Consider the following 26,729-nt stretch of genomic DNA (forward strand, 5'->3'; position numbering starts at 1 on the left):
TGTACGCAATACTCCAGGTGTGGTCTCACCAAGACCCTGTACAACTGCAGTAGAACCTCCCTGCTTCTATGCTAAAATCCTTTTGCTATGAATGCTAACATACCATTTGCTTTCTTCACTGCCTGCTGCACCTGCATTCCTACTTTCAATGACTGGTGTACCATGACACCCAGGTCTCATTGCATCTCCCCTTTTCCTAATCGGCCACCATTTAGATAATAGTCTACTTTCCTGTTTTTGCCACCAAAGTGGATAACCTCACATTTATCCACATTATACTGCATCTGCCATGCATTTGCCCACTCACCCAGCCTATCCAAGTCACCTTGCAGCCTCCTAGCATCCTCTTCACAGCTAACACTGCCCCCCAGCTTCATGTCATCCGCAAACTTGGAGATGTTGCATTAAATTCCCTCATCCAGATCATTAATATATTGTAAATAGCTGGGGTCCCAGCACTGAGCCTTGCGGTACCCCACTAGTCACTGCCTGTCATTCTGAAAAGGACCCGTTTACTCCTACTCTTTGCTTCATGTCTGCCAGCCAGTTCTCTATCCACATCAATACTGAACCCCCAATACCGTGTGCTTTGTATACTGATCTCTTATGTGGGACCTTGTTGAAAGCCTTCTGAAAGTCCAGATATAACACTGTTTCTCCCTTATCCACTCTACTAGTTACATCCTCGAAAAATTCTATAAGATTCGTCAGAGATGATTTACCTTTCATAAATCCATGCTGACTTTGTCCAATGAATTCACCACTTTCCAAATGTGCTGCTATCCCATCTTTAATAATGGACTCCAGAATTTTCCCCACCACCGATGTTAGACTAACTGGTCTGTAATTCCCCGTTTTCTCTCTCCCTCCCTTTTTAAAAAGTGGGGTTACATTAGCTACCCTCCAGTCCTCAGGAACTACTCCAGAATCTAAAGAGTTTTGAAAAATTATCACTAATGCATCCACTATTTCTGCGGCTACTTCCTTAAGTAGTCTGGGATGCAACTTATCTGGCCCTGGGGATTTATCGGCCTTTAATCCATTCAATTTACCTAACACCACTTCCCGGCTAACTTGGATTTCACTCAGTTCCTCCATCTCATTTAACCCCCGGTCCCTTGCTATTTCCGGCAGATTATTTATGTCTTCCTTAGTGAAGACAGAACCAAAGTAGTTATTCAATTGGTCTGCCATGTCCTTGTTCCCCATGATCAATTTGCCTGTTTCTGACTGCAAGGGACCTACATTTGTTTTAACTAATCTTTTCCTCTTCACATATCTATAAAAACTTTTGCAGCCAGTTTTTATGTTCCCTGCCAATTTTCTTTCATAATCTATTTTCCCTTTCCTAATTAAGCCTTTTGTCCTCCTCTGCTGGACTGAATTTCTCCCAGTCCTCTGGTAGGCTGCTTGTTCTGGCTAATTTGCACGCTTCATCTTTTGTTTTGATACTATCCCTGATTTCCCTTGTTATCCACGGATGCACTACCTTCCCTGATTTATTATTTTGCCAAACTGGGATGAACACTTGTTGTAGTTCATCCATGCAGTTTTTAAATGCCTTCCATTGCATATCCACCGTCAACCCTTTAAGAATCATTTGCCAGTCTATCTTGGCCAATTCACGTCTCATACCCTCAAAGTCACTTTTCTTTAAGTTCAGGACCCTTGTTTCTGAATTAACAATGTCACTCTCCATCCTAATGAAGAACTCAACCATATTATGGTCACTCTTGCCCAAGGGGCCACGCACAACAAGACTGCTAACTAATCCTTCCTCATTACTCAATACCCAGTCTAGAATAGCCTGCTCTCTCGTTGGTTCCTCTACATGTTGGTTTAGAAAACTATCCCTATTGCTTCTACCCTCATTTTACACCCCTCTGCCTCTCTGCTCTTGCACCCATCACCCTGCCACATTAGTTTAAATCCACCCCGACAGCACTAGCAAACACTAGGACATTGGTTCCATTCCAGCCCAAGTGCAGACCGTCCTGTTTGTACTGGTCCCACCTCCCCCAAAACTGGTTCCAATGCCCTAAAAATTGGAATCCCTCCTCCTTGCACCATTTTTCAAGCCACGTATTCATCTGCAATATCCTCCTATTTCTACTCTGACTGGCCCGTGGTACTGGTAGTAATCCAGAGATTATTACCTTGAGGTCCTACTGTTAAGTTTATCTCCTAGCTCCCTAAATTCACCTTGTAGGACCTCATCCCTTTTTTTACCTATATCGTTGTGCCAATATGCACCACGACAACTGTGCACCCTCCCCCTCCAGAATGTTCTGCAGCCGTTCAGTCATCCCTGACCCTTGCACCAGGGGGGCAACATACCATCCTGGAGTCTCGTTTGCGGCCGCAGAAACGCCTATCTATTCCCCTTACAATTGAATCCCCTATTACTATTGCCCTTCCACTCTTTTTTCTCCCCTCCTGTGCCGAAGAGCCACCCATGGTGCCATGAACTTGGCTGCTGCTGCCTTCCCCTGATGAGCCATCTCCCTCAACAGTATCCAAAATGGTATACCTGTTTAGGAGGGAGATGACCGCAGGGGACTCCTGCACTACCTGCCTACTGCTTTGCTGGCTATTGGCCACCCATTCCCTTTCTGTCCTCTTACCTGCGGTGTGACCAACTCACTGTACGTGCTATTCACGACTTTCTCAGCATCGTGGATGCTCCAGTATGAATCCAACCGCAGCTCCAATCGTTCAATGCGGTCTGCCAGGTGCTGCAACTGGACACACTTCCTGCAAACGTAGTCACCAGGGACACCGACCATATCCCTGATCTCCCACATGTTGCAGGCTGAGCAAACCACAGGGCCAATCTCCACTGACATAGCTTACTCCCAAATTAACTCAACTCCCTCACACTATAAAAATCTTTATCCTTTAAACTGTACCTTTACTAATAAATACTGTACCCTCACCTCACTGAACCCTCACCTCACTGAACCCTCACCTCACTGAACCCTCACCTCACTGAACTCACTGAACCCTCACTCCTGAACCTGAACCCTTAACCTGAAAGCAGAAATGTAAACCTGGGGTTGCACCCAATCAGCTGCTTCCTCTGGTCCTCTTCCACCAATCAGAGGCTTCCACCAGACCCCTTCTCTGGAAGTGAGATGGAACGCTGCAGATTGGGTAACTCCTCCTCTCACCAACGGCTCCCCAGGCCTCTTCACTAGAGGACTGAAGAGTGGCTAATGTTACTACTTGTTAACAAAAGGGGGTGAGGATAAACCAGGCATGGCAAGTCGGTCAATTCTACCTGTGGGTGGGAAAGCTTTTAGAAACATTGATCTGGGACAGGTACAATAGTCACCTGTGGAGGAAAATGGATTGAATAAGACAAGTTGGCATGGATTTAAGGGCAAATTGTTTAACCGATGTGATCAAATGTTTTGATGAAGTAATTGTTATTGTTGAGGGTAATGCATTGTGACAGGGGCTGTTCCCTCGGATGCTGCTCTGATCCCGATCACTGGCTAACAGGCCAGGAGAGGCCAATCCCCAGCATCATTGGTATCGGCTGTGTCCAATTAGTTGAGATTGGTTTGGCCACCTGAACCTCGTCCGCCTTCTCCTTATAAACCCAGGGGAGAAGGTGAGTGAAGAAGCAGAAGAGAAATAGGAAGAGAGAGAAAGAAAGATACAGAGAGAAAGTGGGATGCCTCCCTGCTAGTTTTGTTCCACTATCACAGGTTTGAGAAAGACTGAGCCACTGGGACAAACCCGAGTCCATGGTCAAGACTGGGCTGCCAGGAAGAAGCCAGCACCTTTACTGAGGCTAAGACTGAGTAGCCAGGGCAAGCCTGAGAGGCCAGTGCCTCTACCTGCCCACAGACAACAAGGGACTGTGCCCAAACACAGAGGCAAAAAGAAGTCTCCAGGATAATCCAGAGATTACCAGCGCCATCTCTTCAAGCCCAAAGCTGAGTGGCCAAGATAAACCTGTGACTGGCAGTGCCTCCTCTCAAGGCATAGGTGAACGGTAGGGAGAAGCCTGAGATTGTTACATCTCTTCCATCGAAGACCAGGTCTGAGCTGCTGGGACAAGCCTGAGATCGCCAGTGCCACTGCACATGCTCCCTGATTGTGAGGAACAGCACCTGGACTTTCTTACCATTGTAAATAAAATATATCATGTGAGTACTACCTACTGCGAGTGTCGATGTGGTCATTGCTGTCCTAGCATCATCCCTGATGCCACAGCATTTAATGTGTATATGGACTAAGGTGCAGTATAACAGACTTAACAGCAAAATTGAAGCTCTTGGACACTGATTGCATGGACATGGAGTTGGCTAAATAACGGTCAACAGTGGATTCTGATGAATGGTTGTCTTTTTTGTACTGAAGGAAAGAGATTAGTGACATTCCCCAGAGATAAATGTCAAGGCCATTGCCTTTTCAGATCTAGGAGGAAATAAAAGCTGAAAACAATCAGCATCTGGTCCATGTCATAAGGATTCACTTATAGTTCTCTTAAGGTTAAACAAATCCTGTTTTGATTTGTGTTTCACAGGAAGGTCACTGCTGGAACTCTTCAAGATGCGAGTATAATTTCTTCAGTGAAGAATAAGCGTGATGGCGATGCTGATAATCCAGATGATACGTTATTCGGAAAAAAGCCCAAACTCGAAACCATATCCACAGAGGAAATCGAGTAATGTTTAAAAAATACTAGTATTCTTGAAATGTAGTTGATAAAATGTTTGTAATGAAAATTATTCAAACCAAAATATCTTGATGTTACATCATATTTATTCACTTATCATTTATTCATTTATCCACAAAAATAAATCTCCTCTTCATTTAGTTGGTTAAATATTTTTCTTTGGAAACTGAAACTTAATAGACTCTTGAATGCACTGTTGAGGAATGCAACTCTGCAATGTCGAATTGAGGAAAACATTCTGCAAAAGCTTAAAGTTGACAAACTTTAAGGTTTGTCCATTAGCAATTGTGGATGCAATCAGACCATCACACAAGCCAACCTCCCCTGTCTCCATTTATACCTCACGCTGCCTCGGCAAGGCCAGCAGCATAATCAAGGATGCGTCGCACCCTTGCCACTCCCTTATCTCCCCTTTCCTATCAGGCAAAAGTGTGAAAATGCACACTACCAGATTCCTGGTCAGTTTCTTCCCAGCTGTTATCAGGCAACTGAATCGTCCTACAATAACCAGAGAGCGGTGCTGAACTATTATCTACCACTTTGGTGAACCTCGGACTATCCTTGATCGGACTTTGCTGGCTTTACCTTGCACTAAATGTTATTCCCTTATTATGTATCTATACACTGTAAATGGATCGATTGTAATCATGTATTGTCTTTCTGCTGACTAGTCAGCACACAACAAAAGTTTTCACTGTACCTCGGTACACGTGAGAATAAACAAAACTAACTTAATGTACCTGTACTATAATTTGTTGTAAATCGATAGAAACATGACTCTCAGACAATTTGCTATATACTTCTGTGACAAGAACATGTTATTTCTAATGTTTAAGAGTGGGAGCTGAAGCATCATTGTCAAGCTCCGTTCATGAACATGAGATCAGGAAAATTGTTTGTCTAAGTATTATTAGATACCATGACACTGCAGATGTTATAAATTTATGTAATGATTCACTGAGTTCTGATTCACATTGAGCGTATTGGTAAGATTGACATGTTATGACAAGTACTGCTTGCCCATTGAATTTGGTTATTTAGTCTTGCAGACTTGATGCCCAAGGTGAAGGTGCAAGAAGTGGAAACTGTAGAGGCATGTAACCATGAGGTAAATGTCTTAAAATAACTATTTTTTACATTGTTCTAAACTTTTGAATGAAATACCCCAGAAAATAATCAATATCAATGTGAAATCCCTGTGAATCCCAAAGAGTGTGGTTCTCATGCGTCCAATTAAAGATTGATTGCTGAATTCGGTTTTTTTAAGGGTTTGGAGAGACAGCATGGAAACTGGTCTTTCGGCTCACTGAGTCCATGGCGACCGTTGATCACTCATTCATATTAGTTCTGTTATCCCACTTTTTCATCCACTCCTGACACATTAGGGGCAATTTAACAAGGCCAATTAACCTACTAACCTGCTCATCTTTGGAATGTGGGGTCAAAGGAGTTGGAGGAATTGAGTGAAATCCAGGTTAGCCGGGAAGTGGTGTTGGGTAAATTGAATGGATTAAAGGCCGATAAATCCCCAGGGCCAGATAGGCTGCATCCCAGAGTACTTAAGGAAGTAGCTCCAGAAATAGTGGATGCATTAGTAATAATCTTTCAAAACTCTTTAGATTCTGGAGTAGTTCCTGAGGATTGGCGGGTAGCAAACGTAACCCCACTTTTTAAGAAGGGAGGGAGAGAGAAAACGGGGAATTACAGACCAGTTAGTCTAACATTGGTAGTGGGGAAACTGCTAGAGTCAGTTATTAAAGATGGGATAGCAGCACATTTGGAAAGTGGTGAAATCATTGGACAAAGTCAGCATGGATTTACGAAAGGTAAATCATGTCTGACGAATCTTATAGAATTTTTCGAGGATGTAATTAGTAGCGTGGATAGGGGAGAACCAGTGGATGTGGTGTATCTGGACTTCCAGAAGGCTTTCGACAAGGTCCCACATAAGAGATTAGTATACAAACTTAAAGTACACGGGATTGGGGGTTCAGTATTGATGTGGATAGAGAACTGGCTGGCAAACAGGAAGCAAAGAGTAGGAGTAAACGGGTCCTTTTCACAATGGCAAGCAGTGACTAGTGGGGTACCGCAAGGCTCAGTGCTGGGACACCAGCTATTTACAATATATATTAATGATCTGGATGAGTGAATTGAATGCAATATCTCCAAGTTTGCGGATGACACTAAGCTGGGGGGCAGTGTTAGCTGTGAGGAGGATGCTAGGAGACTGCAAGGTGACTTGGATAGGCTGGGTGAGTGGGCAAATGTTTGGCAGATGCAGTATAATGTGGATAAATGTGAGGTTATCCATTTTGGTGGCAAAAACAGGAAAGCAGACTATTATCTAAATGGTGGCCGACTAGGAAAAGGGGAGATGCAGCGAGACTTGGGTGTCATGGTACACCAGTCATTGAAAGTAGGCATGCAGGTGCAGCAGGCAGTGAAGAAAGCGAATGGTATGTTAGCTTTCATAGCAAAAGGATTTGAGTATAGGAGCAGGGAGGTTCTACTGCAGTTGTACAGGGTCTTGGTGAGACCACACCTGGAATATTGCGTACAGTTTTGGTCTCCAAATCTGAGGAAGGACATTATTATCATAGAGGGAGTGCAGAGAAGGTTCACCAGACTGATTCCTGGGATGTCAGGACTGTCTTATGAAGAAAGACTGGATAGACTTGGTTTATACTGTCTAGAATTTAGGAGATTGAGAGGGGATCTTATAGAAACTTACAAAATTCTTAAGGGGTTGGACAGGCTAGATGCAGGAAGATTGCTCCCGATGTTGGGGAAATCCAGGACAAGGAGTCACAGCTTAAGGATAAGGGGGAAATCCTTTAAAACCGAGATGAGAAGAACTTTTTTCACACAGAGAGTGGTGAGTCTCTGGAACTCTCTGCCGCAGAGGGTAGTCAAGGCCAGTTCATTGGCTATATTTATGAGGGAGTTAGATGTGGCCCTTGTGGCTAAGGAGATCAGAGGGTATGGAGAGAAGGCAGGTACGGGATACTGAGTTGGATGATCAGCCATGATCATATTGAATGGCGGTGCAGGCTCAAAGGGCTGAATGGCCTACTCCTGCACCTAATTTCTATGTTTCTATGAAACCAGAGCAGCCAGAGGAAACCCATTTGGTCATGGAGAATATGCAAATTCCACATGTCAGGGCTCAAAATTAACGGTTGCCCGGGTGCCAATGGCCATCTAAAGTCCCGCCGGGCAACTTAAAAGCCGTGCCATTTTGCCCGGCGGGATTTTGCCAAACACCTGGGACACCTATTGTTCCATTGTCAATATTTAGCGGGCCCCTCTATCTCTCTCTGTGTCACTCTCCATCTCTGCCCGCCATCTGTGTCCCGGTCTCTGCTCCTCATCCGCTGGCATGGCCTGCCGCCTTGCACATGCACACTGCCACCGCCTGCACACCCTCCCCTGCACATGCGCACAACAACGGCCAGCACATCATCGGCCACCCTGCACATGTGCACTGCCACGGCAACTGGACGGTGCCGGGCACTTTCTCCCTCCCTTTGAATTGTGAGAGATCTGGCCTCCACTGCTGTCCAGTCGCCTCCTCGCCGCAACCGCGAAAACCAACACAGAATCACTCCCTGGAGCTGGAGTAACTCTTGCTTCTTGGTTTCCTGGCCCTCCAAAAATATTCCAAATGGAATTTAAACTGGAGTGGACCCTCCACCATCAAACTCCAAACTCTGTAAAATAACAGCCTATTGCACTTTATCTGTTTATTTATTTATTGTGTGTGTGTATATATATATGAATGTATATATGGTCTATGGTATGTGGACACACTGAACTTTTATCTCCCTGTTCTGTAAACAATGTTATAAACGAGAATACAAAATAACTGAGATTGATCATACGCTGAATAATCCAACCACATTTTTGTTTGGAAGTGGAAAGAAATAATAGAAATTGCATTCATTGCAACGTGTAAAAAGAGTTGAGATACTGTATTATAATTTTGCTGTATGTCATTGTGGTATATATCATGCCTTGATTGGTGAATATGTTTAGTTTGTGACTTTATTTGAAGCAGAAATAATATGTGAATGCTTCATTGAGCATAATTCCGACTAGTAACTATGCACTTCATCTGAGCACATTATCGCACGCTTCGTGCAAGCCGCCTTAAATGACCTCCTAAACTGTCATTTGGCAATCTAAAAAGCTGCCTAGGTTGCCCGTCTGGAAACAGAGGAAAATTAGTTAAGTGAGAGCCCGGCATGTACAGCACCTGGGTCTCTGGCTCTGTGAGGCAGCAGCATCACCTATTGCTATTACGTACAGCATTTTCTTTAGCCCTATTCTTAATATCACCCTTGATTGAGAGATAATTGCTCCTGTTGAATTGCATTGCGATTGATCATGGGATAAATTGAAATACTTCTACCCAAGACGACTATACAATATATAAATCTACACTGACTCCCTAAATGACATAAACATGAATAAATGATCAGTTTTGAAGAAGGGTCCTGACCCAAAATATTTTCTCTCCATTTCCCCTCTCAAATGCTGGACTCACTAAGTTCCTCCAATAGTTTGCTTTTTGCTGTAAGTCATGGGTACATTGAGTTTGTTTTGAACCTTCATTGTGAGAAAAGGTGTAAAACATGGCTGAATGATTTCTGTAGCTCATTATTAGCTAACATTAAATGATCAGTTTTGTTGTAAGTTTATGTAGTTGCTGATCTACTGAGTTTTGAGTGTTTCATCATGATTAGTGTATTAGTAAGACTTGCATGTTCTGACACTTAATGTGTGCCTGTTGAATTTGACTAGTTAAAGATTTGCAGACTTGATGCCCAAGGCATAGAGAACAATTTAGTAAAATTAACTGAGCAATTAACAAATGGATATCAATCAGTGCAGCACATAAACTGATCCCTGGCCACAATGTCCGTGAAGAACATGATGCCAAGTTAAACAAATTTCATGGCTGCATGTGATTCATAATCCTCCATTCCCTGCTTAGCCATGTTGTCTACCTAAAAGCCTCTTTAAATGCCACTATTTGGATCTGCCTCCATCCCCTCTCCAGGCAATGCATTCCAGGCACTGACCACCTACTCTTTAAAAGAAAACAACTGCCCTACATATCACCTTTAAACTTTGCTCCTCTCACTCTAAAATGATGACCTCTAGGCTTTGCCATTTCCATCTGGGGAAAAAGTTTCTGATTACCCTTACTATGCCGAAAGACTATTCCAAATGATTCACCTTTTTAGATTCCTAAAAATTACTAAACTCCCAAAGACGATTGTAATTATTGATGCAGGAGAGACAAAGCAAACGATCATTTAGTGCTGGATCAAGATGGAGAGTAGCAGAAATGGTTGAGCAGAAACTTTCCCAGCAGGTAACAAGGAAATCTCATTAAACCAACAATTAATAACACTTCAGAATAATGTTCCTTTGGAGACAACACACATAATTATTTTCTAAATATTGTAATGAAATGTGTTTTTTACAATTTCGATATCTTGGGTTGTGCTAAGCTTGTAAATAAACATCTGGATCAATGGCCAGACATTTTCATTCTTGAAACAATTCATTAAAAAAAAAAATCAGGTGTACTGATTATTTTCTACATGTAAACTTTGAAGTGTACTTAAATCATCCAAATTCAAAAATATAATTATTATTGCTATAACTTTCAGGTGGCCATTCCAATGTACGATGAATATCAGCAACTAAAACCTCGTGTCGGAAAAGCAGCAAAGGTAAGGTCCAGTTGAGCTTTCTAGATGGTTGACTGCATATTCCTAGCAATGGTGATGGAAGTTTCTGTGCAGCTGTGAAAAAACACGTAAACTCCACGACTGGAATAGTTCTTGGGCGTCAAAATGAGTAGCAGTCTTTAGTTAGTGTAAAATATTGAGAGATTATTTGGCACAAAATCCTGTTTTTTAAATTCAGTTGATTGTTTCACACGTTCCTTAGTGTCTTGAGCCCTTTGGAATCAAGCGAAGTCGGCTTCAGTTTGCCCTTTCCCTTAGATTCTTTCCATGCTATTCGTAACTCCGATATATCCGGGGACATTGTGGGGATACCAGAGCAGATATTGCGGGAGCCCTGGTTTAAATTTACGAGTCATCCTTAAATCCAGAAGAGGTGCCGGAAGACTGAAAGGTGGCAAATGTTGTACCTCTTTTTAAGATGGGCTGCAGGGAAAATGCTGGGAACTATAGGCAGGAGAGCTTAACATCTGTAGTTGGAAAGTTACTGGAGAGTATTCTGAGGGTTAGGTTATACAGGCATTTAGACGGGCAAGGGCTGATTAGGGAAAGTCAGCATGATTTTGGACGTGGGAGGTCTTGTCTCACAAATTTGATTGAGTTTTTTGAAGATGTGACCAAAAAGGTCGATAAGGCCAGAGCTGTAGATGTTTTACATTTGGATTTCAGTGAGGCATTTGACAAGGTTCCACATGGTAGGCTGCTCTGGAAGGTTGGATCGTATGGGATCCAAGGAGAGATAGCTGAATGGATAGCAAATTGGCTCCATGGAAGGAAGCAGAGGGTGAAGTTGGATGGTAGCTTCTCAGACTGGAGGCCTGTGATTAGTGGTGTGCCTCAGGGTTAGGTGCTGGGCCCGCTACTGTTTGTCATCTACATCAATGATTTGGATGAGAACATTCAGGGCAAGATTAGCAAGTTTGCTGATGATACAAAAGTGGGTGGTTTTGCAGGTTTTGAAGATAGTGAAGATGGTTGTAAAGGATTGCAGCAGGATCTGGATCGATTGGCCAGGAAGGCTGAGGAATGGTTGATGGAATTTAATTGTGAGGTGTTGCACTTTGGGATGTCTAATAAGGGCAGGACCTACACAGTAAATGGTAGGCCTCTGGGGAGTGTTGTAGAGCAGAGGGACCTAGGGGTGCAGGTCATGTTGCAGTTGTATAAGACGTTGGTGAGACCACATTTAGAATATTGTGTTTAGTTCTGGGCACCATGTTATAGGAAAGATATTGTCAAATTTGAAAGGGTTCCGAGAAGATTTACGAGGATGTTGCCAGGACTAGAGGGTGTGAGCTATACGGAGAGGTTGAGTCGGCTGGGTCTCTATACCTTGGAGTGCAGGAGGATGAGGGGTGATCTTATAGAGGTGTACAAAATCATGAGATGAATAAATCGGGCAGATGCACTGTCTCTTGCCCAGTGTAGGGGAATTGAGGACATAGGTTCCAGGTGAAGGGGGAAAGATTTAATAGGAATCCGAGGGGTAACTTTTTCTCACAAGGGTAGTCGATGTGTGGAACAAGCTGCCAGATGAGGTAGTTGAGGATGGGACTATCCCAACGTTTAAGAAGCAGTTTGACAGGTACGTGGATAGGACAGGTTTGGAGGGATATGGACCAAGCGCAGGCAGGTAGGACTAGTGTAGCTGGGACATGTTGGCTGGTGTGGGCAAGTTAGGTCAAAGGGCCTAGTTTCCACTCTGTATGACTTTATAACTCTTTGTGAATCTTTCTACCAGGTGCTTAGCTTTATTATCCCTTAATTCTCAGAAAGAGGCCACTCAATAATGTCTGGATACTGTCATTGATGCAGTCCTTTCAGTCATCATGCCCATCAAGTTCTTATCTATGCAAACCCCATTTACTAGCATTTGTTTCAGTAGCCTTCTATGCCCTGGCAATTCAAGTACTCATCCAGATATTTCCTGAATGCCGTGTGAGCACCTGCCTCCATCAATCACTTAGGCATGTTCAAAATTCCTACCATGCTTTAGAAACATAGAACATAGAAACATGGAAAATAGGTGCAGGAGTAAGCCATTTGGCCCTTCGAGCCTGCATCGCCATTCAATATGATCATGGCTGATCATCCAACTCAGTATCCTGTACCTGCTTTCTCTCCATACCCCCTGATCCCTTTAGCCACAAGGGCCACATCTAACTCCCTCTTAAATATAGCCAATGAACTGGCCTCAACTACCTTCTGTGGCAGAGATTCACCATTCTCTGTGTGAAAAATGTTTTTCTCATCTCGGTCCTAAACGATTTCCCCCATATCCTTAAACTGTGACCCCTTGTTCTGGACTTCCCCAACATCGGGAACAATCTTCCTGCATCTAGCCTGTCCAACCCCTTAAGAATTTTGTAAGTTTCTATAAGATCCCCCCTCAATCTTCTAAATTCTAGCGAGTACAAGCCGAGTCTATCCAGTCTTTCTTAATATAAAAGTCCTGACATCCCAGGAATCAGTCTGGTGAACCTTCTCTGTACTCCCTCTATGGCAAGAATGTCTTTCCTCAGATTAGGAGACCAAAACTGTACGCAAAACTCCAGGTGTGGTCTCACCAAAACCCTGTACAACTGCATTAGAACCTCCCTACTCCTATATACTCAAATCCTTTTGCTATGAATGCTAACATACCATTCGCTTTCTTCACTGCCTGCTGCACCTGCAGGCCTACTTTCAATGACTGATGTACCATGACACCCAGGTCTCGTTGCATCTCCCCTTTTCCTAATCGGCCACCATTCAGATAATAGTCTACTTTCCTGTTTTTGCCACCAATGTGGATAACCTCACATTTATCCACATTATATTGCATCTGCCATGCATTTGCCCACTCTCCCAGCCTATCCAAGCCACCTTGCAGCCTCCTAGCATCCTCCACACAGCTAACACTGCCCCCCAGCTTCGTGTCATCCGCAAACTTGGAGATGTTGCATTCAATTCCCTCGTCCAAATCATTAATATATATTGTAAATAGCTGGGTTCCCAGCACTGAGCCTTGCGGTATCCCACTAGTCACTGCCTGCCATTCTGAAAAGGACCCGTTTACTTTTACTCTTTGCTTCCTGTCTGCCAGCCAGTTCTCTATCCACATCAATACTGAACCCCCAATACCGTGTGCTTTAAGTGTGTATACTAATCTCTTATGTGGGACCTTGTCGAAAGCCTTCTGGAAGTCCAGATATAACACATCCACTGTTTCTCCCTTATCCATTTTACTAGTTACATCCTCGAAAAATTCTATAAGATTCGTCAGACATGATTTTCCTTTCATAAATCCATGCTGACTTTGCCCAATGATTTCACTTTTTCCAAATGTGCTGCTATCCCATGTTAGACTAACTGGTCTGTAATTCCCCATGTTCTCTCTCCCTCCAATCCTAATATGAAGGCTTCCTCCATACCTCGTCCCCCTTCTCTCTCTTGTACGCCCCCTCCACCCCTTATCCTGGGACCCCTCTCCATCCAGCACTGATCCCCATTCCCACCTCTATTTAGTCCTCACTGACATCCCCTGTGCTCCCCTCCCCATCTCCCCCCCCCCCAATCTATTCATCCTGCGCTGATCACCCTATCCACCTCGCATTGATTTTCCTGCCACTCCCCCCCATCCATACTGCACTGGTTCCCCAATTCCCCCTGTCCTTACCCCTTTCCCATCCCTCCTGCCCTTCTCCCCCATCCATCCTGCACTAATCCACCATCCATTTCACCTGCACCTTCCCCTCATTCACCCTGGCGTACATACCCAATCATCCTACACAGACCCTCCGATCCATACTGTACTGTACCCCCCCCCCCCCCCCCCCCCCCATCCATCCTGTACTGATCCTCCCATTCAAGAAGAATGGGGGGAACAGTCTGAAGAAGGGTCTCGACCCAAAACGTTGCCTATTTCCTTCGCTCCATAGATGCTGCCTCACCCGCTGAGTTTCTCCAGCACTTTTGTCTACCCCCATCCATCCCGTACTGCACCCCTCCATTTAACACCACTGACATCCCCCGTGCTCTCCCCTCACAATTTTACCTACTCCAACCAACACGTACTAATTCACCTGCCTCTATCCATCCATTCTGCACCGACTGCCTTCTAACCCGCCCCCCCACCATCTATCCACTCCGCACTGATTCACACACACCCCTCTCCCTGACCCTATTGTCCTGGGAATGTCTTCAGAGCGGACATTGACTATGTTTGATAACGGAATGTAATCAAATGTGTTTTAATTCCCAATGTTATTATTTGTTTTAATCCATAAAGATGGATTAATTAAATGGTGAATAAGTGGAACATTAAAACCGCAGTGTTCGATTGTCACTGCTACCGTTGACACATTATTACAGAATTCATTTTAACGGCAAATCAATGCTCTTAATATGGAGTATCAGTACTGTAGTTATTTAATGAGCAACATTCACAACTATACGTACGCATATATGTTATCATGGTCCAGGATTTATTGACACAGGTTGATCATACGCTGAATAATCCAACCACATTTTTGTTTGGAAGTGGAAAGAACTAATAAAAATTGCATTAATTGCAATGTGTAAAAAGAGTTGAGATACTGTCTTATAATATTGCTGCATGTCATTGTGGGATATATCATGTCTTGATTGGTGAATATGTTTAGTTTGTGACTTTATTTGAAGCAGAAATAATATGTGAATGCTTCATTGAGTATAATTCCGACTGGTAACTACGCACTTCGTCCGAGCACATTATCGTACGCGTCATGCAAACCGTCTTAAATGACTACCTAAACTGTCATTTGGCAACCTATAAAGCTGCCAAGGTGGCCCGGCTGGTAACAGGGGAAAAAAAGTTAAGCGAGAGGCCCGTCTCAGTTCTACACCATCTTTGGTAATTACAGAACCAAGGACCCTAATAACAGTTAACAGAAACAACAGTGCTTGTGTCATCGATTTGTAAAACAGTGCAATTCTTCAACAATATGTTTCTATCCTTCTCGCAATGTTTTATGATTCAAATTTTACATCTTTTCACAATTAAAAAGGCAAAGGGTTTGTTCAAAAGTAAATGTCACTGTTGCCAACTCAGGACCCTATTGGTTGATTGGGGGCAGTGCAAGTCGGCTGCCCTGCTAGCAGCGTGTTCGTTATTTCGACTTTTTTTGGTTTTTTTTAGATTGTCCAAATGTTTGTTTTAGTGTCTTATGTGGGGGGTGGTGGGGGAGAAAAGGGGGAAACAGTTTTTTGGTCATTTCCTCGACGGAGAGACGACTTTTTCCATGTCGCTTCTCCGCCTCCCCCCTCGCGGCCTAACAGCTTGGATTGGAGTCGGGCCCAGAACTTCAGCAGCGTGGACTTTCCATCGCGTAGCAGGGTGATCCCTTGTTGGGGGTCGCCAGAAAGGAGTGCTCCGATCGCTGGCCTGGTGACTGGCATCATGGGGCTGTGGTCTGCGGAGCGTGGCGTGGACTTACCATCCGGAGTCTGGGATCCCTTGCTGGGGATCACTGGAGAAGAGCTCCGACCGCCGGCCTGCGTGGTCGTGAAGCCATGGTCTCCGGTAAGAAAGTGGCCGATTCGGGCACTCCAAGCCACGGAGTGTGTTCGAATGTCCTGACGTCGGAGTTTCGATCATTGCGACGAGAGGGCCTGTACATCCGGCCGTCAATAGCGGAGACTACGGAGGGTTTATGGCCTGACCACGGATGAACAAAGGAGGGGGACTGACTGAATTTTGTTGCCTTCCACCACAGTGAAGAATGCTATGGTGGATGTTTATGTTAAATTGTGTATTGTGTGGGGTTTTTTTTTAACTGTATCGCTGCATGGCAAATTAATTTCACTGTACCTTAGTTGGTGCATGTGATGAATAAACTTAACTTTGATTTTGCCATATTGACTTGTGATTAAAGGGGGTTTAATTTATTTTGGAATTATTTATCTCTGTAAATATATTAACTTGCATTGTGGCATGGACCTGACAAAGCAGGTCTTGATAAAATCATGGGATCAATCTAAAAAAAATGTTTGAATGGACTGGAACTGTTTACTGGAATGTCTGAGTTTAAATTTACCTCGGCTCGTTCAAATGCTCATGAAAACTTGGTATTTTAGTGAATTTCTAGACTTTTGTCCTGACTGGTTTTGACAACGAATGGTTTTCAAATCTTGAAAAGCACCGAGAATGCTGCTTCACCATAAAACATTGTTCCGTATCAATCAATTGAACCTTTGTCAATTCTGATTGCAGGGCTTGATATCAGCCACAGGATGGTGCTATGCCAGTATATATCATTCAACATAAGTAATTTATGTGCCAACTAATCGGAGTTATTGCAAAATCAAATAGCAATGGATTCAGTTCTTTCATACCCTCTGTTTTCTGCGTATTTTCAGAAGGAATTGGCTCTATTTTCCATTCGATTTTCACATTGCAGAGACCAAATGTATTGCCCCATTCTGTTTCATCCATTTCATCATGTTAACCTGAAGCCCACTCTCAGTTACTGTTTGCTTTGTTGGTTTTATTTACTGTTTAACATATACCATTTTATATCAAAATAAGGAATGAAATGAGTTACAAGTAGGCAATTTTGTCCCTCCTGCCCACGTGTGATCTTCCTTGATGTGAATTCCAAGGGGTTCACTATCTTTAGGTGAATATATTCGTCTTTGCTCAACTACTCAATGTTTATATTTCTGTTACTCCATCAAATAGCGAGACAGCTTTTGCCAAAAATCTGTTATTTTAAACATATACAAAATCATAGTCATACAGCATAGAAACAGCACCAAGAGGTTATTACTTTTAAATGGTTCTTTTCTTTAAATTCCAGGAATACCCTTTTATCCTGGATGCTTTTCAAAGAGAGGCCATCGCTTGTATTGACAACAACCAATCTGTATTGGTGTCTGCGCATACATCAGCCGGCAAAACCGTTTGTGCTGAGTAAGTGATCATCATCAAACTCATGGCCTGATCCTTTGTGGCTGTCAAGTGAGAAATATTGGTTATTTTCTTGTATTTTTCTTAGTATAAGTACTTCACGGTCTGTGTCGGAACATTTAAATGCCTTGGCATTAAAGCCGCATTTTTCTTTAAATAATTTTGAAATAAAAACACAGTATGTTCTGACATACACAAGATACATGAGTATCCTCACGTAACATGGAGATGTGCAGTTAGTATTCATGCTTTTGGAATCTCATTTTGCTTCAGATTTATAACATGCACAATTTTCTCATTCTGTGAAATATCCATATATTTATTGGCTTTACTTCTGTTAATGCAGCTAATTTTAAATACAGCTGGAATTCCTATTTAAATGTCTTGAAAATATTCTCTAATAGGATTTTTCTCATTCTGTAGGTATGCAATAGCCCTGGCTTTACGTGATAAGCAAAGAGTTATCTTTACCAGTCCTATCAAAGCATTGAGCAATCAGAAGTATCGTGAAATGTATGAGGAGTTCCAGGATGTGGGATTAATGACTGGCGATGTTACTATCAATCCAACGGCTTCCTGCTTAGTTATGACAACTGAGGTAAAGTTTGTTTGTGTATTGACATTTATCTCGGCTTGCATGTCATGTTTTGGTCTCCTAATCTGAGGAAAGACTTTCTTGCCATAGAGGCAGTACAGAGAAGGTTCACCAGACTGATTCCTGGGATGTCAGGACTTTCATATGAAGAAAGACTGGATAGACTCGGTTTGTACTCGCTAGAATTTAGAAGATTGAGGGGGGATCTTATAGACACTTACAAAATTCTTAAGAGGTTGGACAGGCTAGATGCAGGAAGATTGTTCCCGATGTTGGGGAAGTCCAGAACAAGGGGTCACAGTTTAAGGATAAGGGTGAAATATTTTAGGACCGAGATGAGGAAAACATTTTTCACACAGAGAGTGGTGAATCTGTGGTATTCTCTGCCACAGAAGGTAGTTGAGGCCAGTACATTGGCTATATTTAAGAGGGAGTTAGATGTGGCCCTTGTGGCTAAAGGGATCGGGGGTATGGAGAGAAGGCAGGTACAGGATACTGAGTTGGATGATCAGCCATGATCATATTGAATGGCGGTGCAGGCTCAAAGGGCCGAATGGCCTACTCCTGTACCTATTTTCTATGTTTCTATGTGCTATGGGAACATAATGGCTAGGATACAGTGATTGCCTGCAAAATAATTGCTCATCGTGTTTTTCTGGACCTGCAGACTTTTAGTAAGTTTTTGCATGATTACTTGGGTTAATTAGACTGCTATTTCAGCACAATTCACTCCTCTGGACTGAGGTCCTTTGTGAACAACAAAAATAGAAAAAGCTGGAAAAAACAAACATCTGTGGAACAAGAAACTGAGAATGTTTTAGCTAAAGCCTCTTTGTCAGAACTGCGAAAACCAGATAAGAAGGTAGCTTTGAGTTGCAGGGAAGGTGGAGATGAATAGGACCTATGGAATATCTCAAGAGTCAAGAGTTTTATTGTCATGTGTCCCAGATAGGACAATGAAATTCTTGCTTGCTGCAGCACTACAGAATATGTAAACATAATACAGAACAGGAGATAAAAGTTCAGTGTGTCCATATACCACAGACCATATACCATATCTGTGATTGGGTGAGACCATTGGGGATATTTTGATGGCAAATGGGTTAATAGGGCAGTTAGAGGCTGATTGAAACTTCTACTTAGAGATTGTCAAAGATGGAGAACATGATCACACAAGCCCAGCATATCAAGCTTACTCTTTTTTTGTTTTGTTTTTGTATGACTTGAACCTTGTATTATATATTTGGGCAGATTTTAAGGAGTATGCTCTATAGAGGATCAGAGGTTATGAGAGAAATGGCCTGGGTTATCTTTGATGAAATCCATTACATGAGAGATGCAGGTGAGTAAGCACTTTATTATGAATACAAAATAGCAGCTTGCAGTAACATGGGGGAAAGTATGAAACAATATTTTAAATATTTATTAACACCATATTCATATCCCTCTGCCATGTCTATGTAATACTTATTCATAGAAGCTAACAAAATATTACCATCATGACCTACCCTTGAGTATTTTAATTTCCGAAATGGACATGAAGTTTAGTTTGCAGAACAGAAACATAAATGTTGGAAATAATGGACAGTATTACGTACAGCATTTGCTGTGGTCCAGCAAATGGCATTTTGCTGGTTTTGTCTACTTGTGAGGTGGGGAATTTTTGGAATAGTACTGTTTCCAATAACAAATGTATATTTTATTGGTTTGTACCTAATTATGATTGCTTGTTAAGCCAAGCATAATTGCAATAATTTTCATGGAAAAATAAAAAGTTAATTTTACTTATTTAATTTTAGAACGAGGTGTTGTATGGGAAGAAACAATTATTCTTCTCCCAGACAATGTTCACTATGTGTTCCTTTCTGCAACCATTCCCAATGCACGCCAATTTGCTGAGTGGATTTGCCATCTTCACAAACAGGTAATTAAGTACAAATTTTAGATTCTTTGATAAAAAAATAATAAGCAAAATCTGGAGTTCCTGTAATAATTGCATATTGTTTTCTGATTTTCAGCTAAAATGTAATATTTAGGCCTCCTTTTAAGAATTTCTTTTGGGTTCTTTGTGTCTGGAGATTAGTTGGTGAGGAGGAGATTGACAATAGAGAGAATGTATGTCACGTCATGAACTGAAAAGTGGTGTGATGGAGGATTAAGTTTGACCATAGGCGATCAATAACTTGGATGCAAGGGCATACATGAAAAGATTATGCTGTAGTACTGTTTATGTAGTTGGCAGCTGGAAATTTCATGGGGAGGCATGGATTAAGTGAGAGAGGAAACTCGTAAGTTTACGGGGAAGAAAGAACAAGGGGCAAAGTGTTACATTTTGAGTCCAGCCATTCCAGAATAAAATTGTGAAGAATTTTATAAGAAATTGCAAATACTAACTAGATCAATTGCAAATTTCAAGATTAAGAGACTGACTTTAGCGATACAGCTTGGAAACCGACCCTTTGGCCCACCGAGTCCACGGCAACCAATGATCACCCCATACACTCGCACTATTCCACACATTAGGACAATTTACAATTTTACTGAAGCCAATTAACCTGGAAACCTGTCTTTGAAGTGTGGGAGGAAACTGGAGCACCTGAAGAAAACCCATGCGGTCACAGGGAGAACGTACAAACTCCGTACAGACTGCACCCATAGTCGGGATCGAACCCAGGTCTCTGTGCTGTCTTAGCATCTCTACCGCTGCGCCACTGTACTGCCCCTAATATGTGCATGCAGGTGCAGCAGGCAGTGAAGCGGCATCCAGGTGCAGCAGGCAGTGAAGAAAGCGAATGGTATAGTAGCATTCATAGCAAAAGGATTTGAGTATAGGAGCACGGAGGTTCTACTGCAGTTGTACAGGGTCTTGGTGAGACCACACCTAGAGTATTGCATACAGTTTTGGTCTCAAAATCTGAAGAAGGACTGATTCCTGGGATGTCAGGACTTTCATATGAAGAAAGACTGGATAGTCTCAGCTTGTACTCGCTAGAATTTAGGAGATTGAGGGGGGATCTTATAGAAACTAACAAAATTCTTAAGGGGTTGGACAGGCTAGATGCAGGAAGATTGTTTCCGATGTTGGGGAAGTCCAGAACAAGGGGTCACAGCTTAAGGATAGAGGGGAAATCCTTTAGGACCGAGATGAGAAAAACATTTTTCACACAGAGAGTGGTGAATCTCTGCCACAGAGGGTAGTTGAGGCCAGTTCATTGGCTATATTTAAGAGGGAGTTAGATGTGGCCCTTGTGGCTAAAGGGATCAGGGGGTATGGAGAGAAGCCAGGTACGGAATACTGAGTTGGATGATCAGCCATGATCATATTGAATGGCGGTGCAGGCTCGAAGGGCCGCATGGCCTACTCCTGCACCTAGTTTCTATGTATTGTTAAAATAAACAAGGGATGCAATTTGAAGGCAGCCATATAAATGAGGGATAAGGATTAGCAAATTCCCCAGCGCAGTTTAGCCAGCAAAGTTGGTTTTAAGAAGGTGCAGGTTGTTCAAGAAATGCAATCAACAACAATAACTGGCTGTTCAGTGAAAATGAATAAATTGTTGATGTAACATGACTAGCACACATACAGTCAAAAGAACTGTTTATACATTAGAAATATTTTTTGAGATGAAGCAGTTTGAATTTGGTACAAAGGTACATTAAATGTGAAAGTAAATTACTTTTTCTGCTTTCTCTTGTATGCTAGTAATCAAAGTAAAAATATTTTTTCACCTCCAAATACTTTAAATTCAATTTTTTAATAAAACCCAATGCTGAATTCTGCAGACGTCTCAATTACATTAAACAGTAATTATTTTGTTTTATCACATTTTAAAACCATGCTTTCTGGTATAATCTGGTACAAGTTGGATGATCAGCCATGATCATATTGAATGGCGGTGCAGGCTCGTAGGGCCGAATGGCCTATTCCTGCACCTATTTTATATGTTTCTATGTTTCTATAACATATTAAAAGTTTTGAGAACATGGATTTTTCTCAATCTCAAAATAATTCGGCTTGAAAATTGCAGTAATACATTGGTATATGACATGGAAATAGCTCATTTTATTGGTCGGAAGCGTTATCAATTGTGCCCATTCTTTCCCTCATCCTTCAGTCGTTACCCATATTATTTGCAGTTCTGGAAGCAAGCTTTAACATAATGCTGTAATAAAGATTTTTGTGTTTCTTTGATAATCAGAATATTGATCAAAATTTATTTCAGCCGTGCCATGTAATCTACACAGACTATAGACCGACTCCTTTGCAACATTATATTTTCCCAGCAGGCGGTGATGGATTACACTTAGTTGTTGATGAAAATGTAAGTGAAGCTCATCATTGAAACACACTGCATTTCTTAATAAAATTGTATTAATTATTGATATGCTTAACATATGTAAATTGAAAGAGATTGCAGCAAAGAATGCTGGCATCTGAAGGTTGAGCCAAGAGACACGTACCTGACCCTAAGTTTGTCTGTTTAAAGTTTCAGACAGTCCTGCAAAGTGAGTGGCCAGCTGCTTCTTCCCAGAACATTGAGCATATAAAACTCAGCTGACTCCTCTACTTAGAACAGAGGAAACTGCACTATTATAGGCACAATTATTTGGATGTCGGTTCACACAAAAGCATTTGTGTGGCTTTCCAGGTGTGAGCCGAAGATGCCAGCCTTCCATTTGGAAGAAGTCTAGGGGAATTACCATGCTGGGCTTCAGTCAATATCACGAAAGCAGATTATTTGGCAATAATTGCATTTGGGTTTGCTGGGTGCAGATTGGCGGCTGTGTTTCCTGTATTACCGCTAATTAGGTTAAAGTTTCACAATTCTGGCATATACATTTCTAATTGATGAACATTTAAAACAATAGGACAAGGAGCATCTGTGAAACCCCATTTTTGCGATGCTGCCTTCAGGTCAGGTGACAGAGCTCTGTACAGGGCTGCTCGAGCCGACCTGAAAAGTGGTATTAAAAAGGCCAAGGCGGATCACAAGAGGAGCATAGAGTCCCACTTGTCCAGCAATAATACACGGGAGGTATGGCGGGGCATACAAGACATTACCAACTACAGAGGCTGTGCCACAAAGTCAGAAGACCTGAGTGCGCCGCTGGCAGAAAAGCTAAATTGCTTCTTCTCCCGCTTTGAAACATCACAACAGCAGCACTCACCTGCTACAGCCCTGTTCCCACCCTCACCTGGCTCCTGTACTACCCCACTCACTGTCGGGGAACACGATGTCAGACGGGTGCTCCTGGCAGTGAACCCCAAGAAGGCTACCGGCCCAGATGGAGTCCCTGGTAAGGTGCTCAAAGCGTGCGCCCACCAGCTCACTGCCATCTTCACCAGAATTTTCAATCTCTCCCTGGCCCAGGCAGTTATCCCGTCCTGCCTAAAATCAGCCACAATCGTCCCTGTGCCGAAGAAGTCTCCCATCACCAGCCTTAATGACTACCGTCCTGTTGCCCTCACTCCGGTAATCACGAAGTGCTTCGAGAGATTGGTCCTCCAGCACATCAAGGACTATCTACCACCAGACTTCGACCCCCACCAATTCGCTTATCGCCAAAACAGATCCACAGAAGACGCCATCACCGTAGCTCTCCACTCTGTGCTGAGCCATCTGGAGCAGGGGCAGAGCTACGTCCGGATGCTCTTTGTGGATTTTAGTTCAGCCTTTAACACAATCATCCCGGACATCCTCATTGGTAAACTGGTCACTCTCGGCCTCCCCACTGTCACATGTGCCTGGATTAAGGATTTCCTCACAAACCGGCCCCAGACTGTGAGACTTGGCCCCCACCTCTCCTCCACTCGCAGGTTGAGTACCGGTTCCCCACAGGGCTGTGTGCTAAGCCCCCTCTTATACTGTCTCTACACCTACGACTGTAGTCCGGCCCACAACAACAACCGCATCGTCAAATTTGCTGACGACACTACTGTGGTCGGACTTATTTCAAAGGGAGACGAGGCAGCCTACAGAGAGGAAGTCCTGAAGTTGACAACCTGGTGCTCAGAAAACAATCTGGCTCTGAACACCAGGAAAACAAAAGAGCTCATTGTCGACTTCAGGAGGCACAGCACCGACTTAGTCCCCCTACACATTAACGGCGAGTGTGTGGAGAGGGTCAACACCTTCCGGTTTCTCGGCGTCCATATCGCGGCTGACATCTCCTGGACGGACAACACGACGGCGGTCATCAAGAAGGCTCAGCAGCGGCTGCACTTCCTGAGGGTCCTCAGGAAGCACAACCTGGACTCTAACCTGCTGCTGACCTTCTACCGCTCGTCCATCGAGAGCCTGCTGACATACTGCATTACAGCATGGTATGGCAGCTGCACCATGGCAGACAGGGAGAGGCTTCAGAGGGTAACCAGGACAGCGCAGAGGATCATTGGTTGCCCTCTCCCCTCCCTGATGGACATCTACACCTCCCGCTGCCTTAGCAGGGCAAAGAAGATCACCAAAGACAGCTCCCATCCTGCGTTTGGACTGTTCGACCTGCTGCCCTCTGGAAGGCGCTATAGGTGCATCAAATCCAGGACAAACAGACTCAGGAATAGCTGCTTCCCGAGAATTATATCTACCATAAATTCAAATCCACACATGCACTGACTACACCGCCCAACACGGACTTCCATCTGTATATATGTATATATGTATGTAGCGCCGTAGAATTTGTGCACCTATTCCCCCCCCCCATCTCCCCTCTGTTTTGTTTTTCTGTTTCTTGTTTTTTGTGTAAAATTGTATGTATGCACTGAGTACGAGCAGCTTTCAGTTTCACTGTACATGTATAGTGACAATAAATGGCATATCTATATCTATTTTTGATGGCAGAGTTAAGTATAAGAGTTCAATAATAAAGATTGCCACTTTTGTTGCCTTCAACCAATTGAATGGGTGATTCATCTAGATCTTCACTTTATCAAAGTCATCTGCTTGATATGGCAAAGGCTGGAAGTTCTATCGGCACCCTGCTCAGTGTTGAAGATTTAACCTCTCAAATCACCCAATGCTCTAAAGGGGCCACTTTTGTCTGTCTTTTGAAAATGCTGTAAATTCAAGCTAGTTGAAATTTGCAAAGCCTTGAAGAAAATCATAATCTACTCTTATTTTTGCAGAATTCCCTTTGCTGGAATTGGATCAAATAAGTTTAAGTTCATTGGTTTTGATCAGAACTTTATTTTGTGGTTGCGTGTTCGTAAATGATTAATTCCACAACAAATATAAACATCTTTTTACAATTCCCTCCAACTCTATAGCCAGTTGTGAAAATGACGTTGGACGCATATACCTGATTTTTGGATGTTATCTTTATAATGTAGGGAGATTTTAGAGAAGATAACTTCAATACGGCTATGCAGGTACTGAGAGATGCTGGAGATCTTGCAAAAGCCGATTCGAAGGGGCGGAAAGGAGGAACGAAAGGTACAGAGATAGAAACTAATATAATTTGCATTGTCGGTATCTAAAATCAATTTACTGTCTTTATCATTGGCTTAGATAAGGTAAGCAAGTGCAACATATAAAAGGTATACAAGGAGTTTAAAGTCTAAGTGCTAAAGACACTTCAACAATTAGACTCCGGTACATCCAAGAACACGTGGGAAGCTAGAGAAGAAATTACAAGAGCCTTGTCTGAGATATACACATCATTGTTAGCTGCAAGTGAGGTACTGCAAGACTGGAGGCTAATGTTGTGACTTTATTTAAGAAGGGCTGCAAAGGAAAACCCGTGTACTGTAACCTAACATCTGTGGTAGGTAAATTACTGGAGGGCATTATGATGTGCATTTGGAACGAGGGATTAATTGGGAATAGACAGCATAGCTTTGTGCGTGGGAGATTGTGTCATGCAAAATGTTGGTGAACCTGTACTTCGAGTTTTGTATTCAGTTTTGGTCACACTGCTATAGGAAAGATGCGATTAAGCTGGAAAGAGTGCAGAAAAGATTTACAAGAATGTTGCTAGAACTCAAGGGCCCGGGCTACAGCGAGAGATTGGGTAGACTAAGAAATTATTCCTTGGAACACAGGAGACCGAGGGATGACCTTATCGAGGTGTGTAAAATCATGAGGGGCATGGAATGATGTACATTCATTCTGTTAGGATAGAGGGCATATGTTTGTGGAGAGGGGTGGGGTTTAATACCAAAGGGGTACCTTTTTCTACACACTAGGTAGTACATATATGGAACGAGCTACCAGGAGAGGTGGTTGTGTCAGGTGCAGTAGCAACATTTAAAATACATTTGGACAGATACATGGATGGGAAAGGTTGAAAGGGATATGGTTCAAATATGGGCAAATAGGACTAGCTGAAATGGGAAGCTCTTGGTCTTAAAGTTTCATGTCGGGCACTGCATAAATTACCCAAAACATTAACTGAAGTTTAAGTAGAATTCCGACAGATAGGTTATGTCTTCTGATGAAGTGTATTTGAATACTTTAAAAAAATAAACCATTTCAAATCTGAAATAAATAGAGCAATTGTTGTCAGGTCGTTCAACATCTGAGGAGAGAGCAGTGGAGTTAATGTGGAATGTTACTTAACACTTAATATTAAATACTGGAGTAACTCAGTGAGTTAGGCAACATCTCTGGAGAACATGGATAGGCGACAGGTTGGGACCCCACCCTAAACATCACCTGACCATCTTCTCCAGAGATGCAACCCGACTAGCAGAGTTACTCTAACACTTTGTGTATTTTAATGTTTAAAATTGATAATCTTTCAACAGAACTGAGATGA

The 26,729-nt window shown here is 42.8% G+C and overlaps 1 protein-coding gene across 1 annotated transcript in view; it reads left to right on the forward strand.

Moving 5' to 3' along the window:
- The window catches only part of mtrex (Mtr4 exosome RNA helicase), a 90,111-nt gene that overhangs the window by 7,880 nt on the left and 55,502 nt on the right, over positions 1-26,729 (forward strand). Inside the window, exons 2-10 of the mRNA XM_055634473.1 lie at positions 4,538-4,678; positions 5,732-5,798; positions 10,375-10,437; positions 17,271-17,383; positions 17,804-17,978; positions 19,227-19,317; positions 19,775-19,899; positions 22,199-22,297; positions 25,303-25,405. Coding sequence (XP_055490448.1) covers positions 4,538-4,678; positions 5,732-5,798; positions 10,375-10,437; positions 17,271-17,383; positions 17,804-17,978; positions 19,227-19,317; positions 19,775-19,899; positions 22,199-22,297; positions 25,303-25,405 — 977 coding nt within the window. The remainder of the gene's footprint in view (positions 1-4,537; positions 4,679-5,731; positions 5,799-10,374; positions 10,438-17,270; positions 17,384-17,803; positions 17,979-19,226; positions 19,318-19,774; positions 19,900-22,198; positions 22,298-25,302; positions 25,406-26,729) is intronic.

Source organism: Leucoraja erinacea, chromosome 1 (assembly GCF_028641065.1).
Source record: "Leucoraja erinacea ecotype New England chromosome 1, Leri_hhj_1, whole genome shotgun sequence".
Lineage (NCBI taxonomy): Eukaryota > Metazoa > Chordata > Chondrichthyes > Rajiformes > Rajidae > Leucoraja > Leucoraja erinaceus.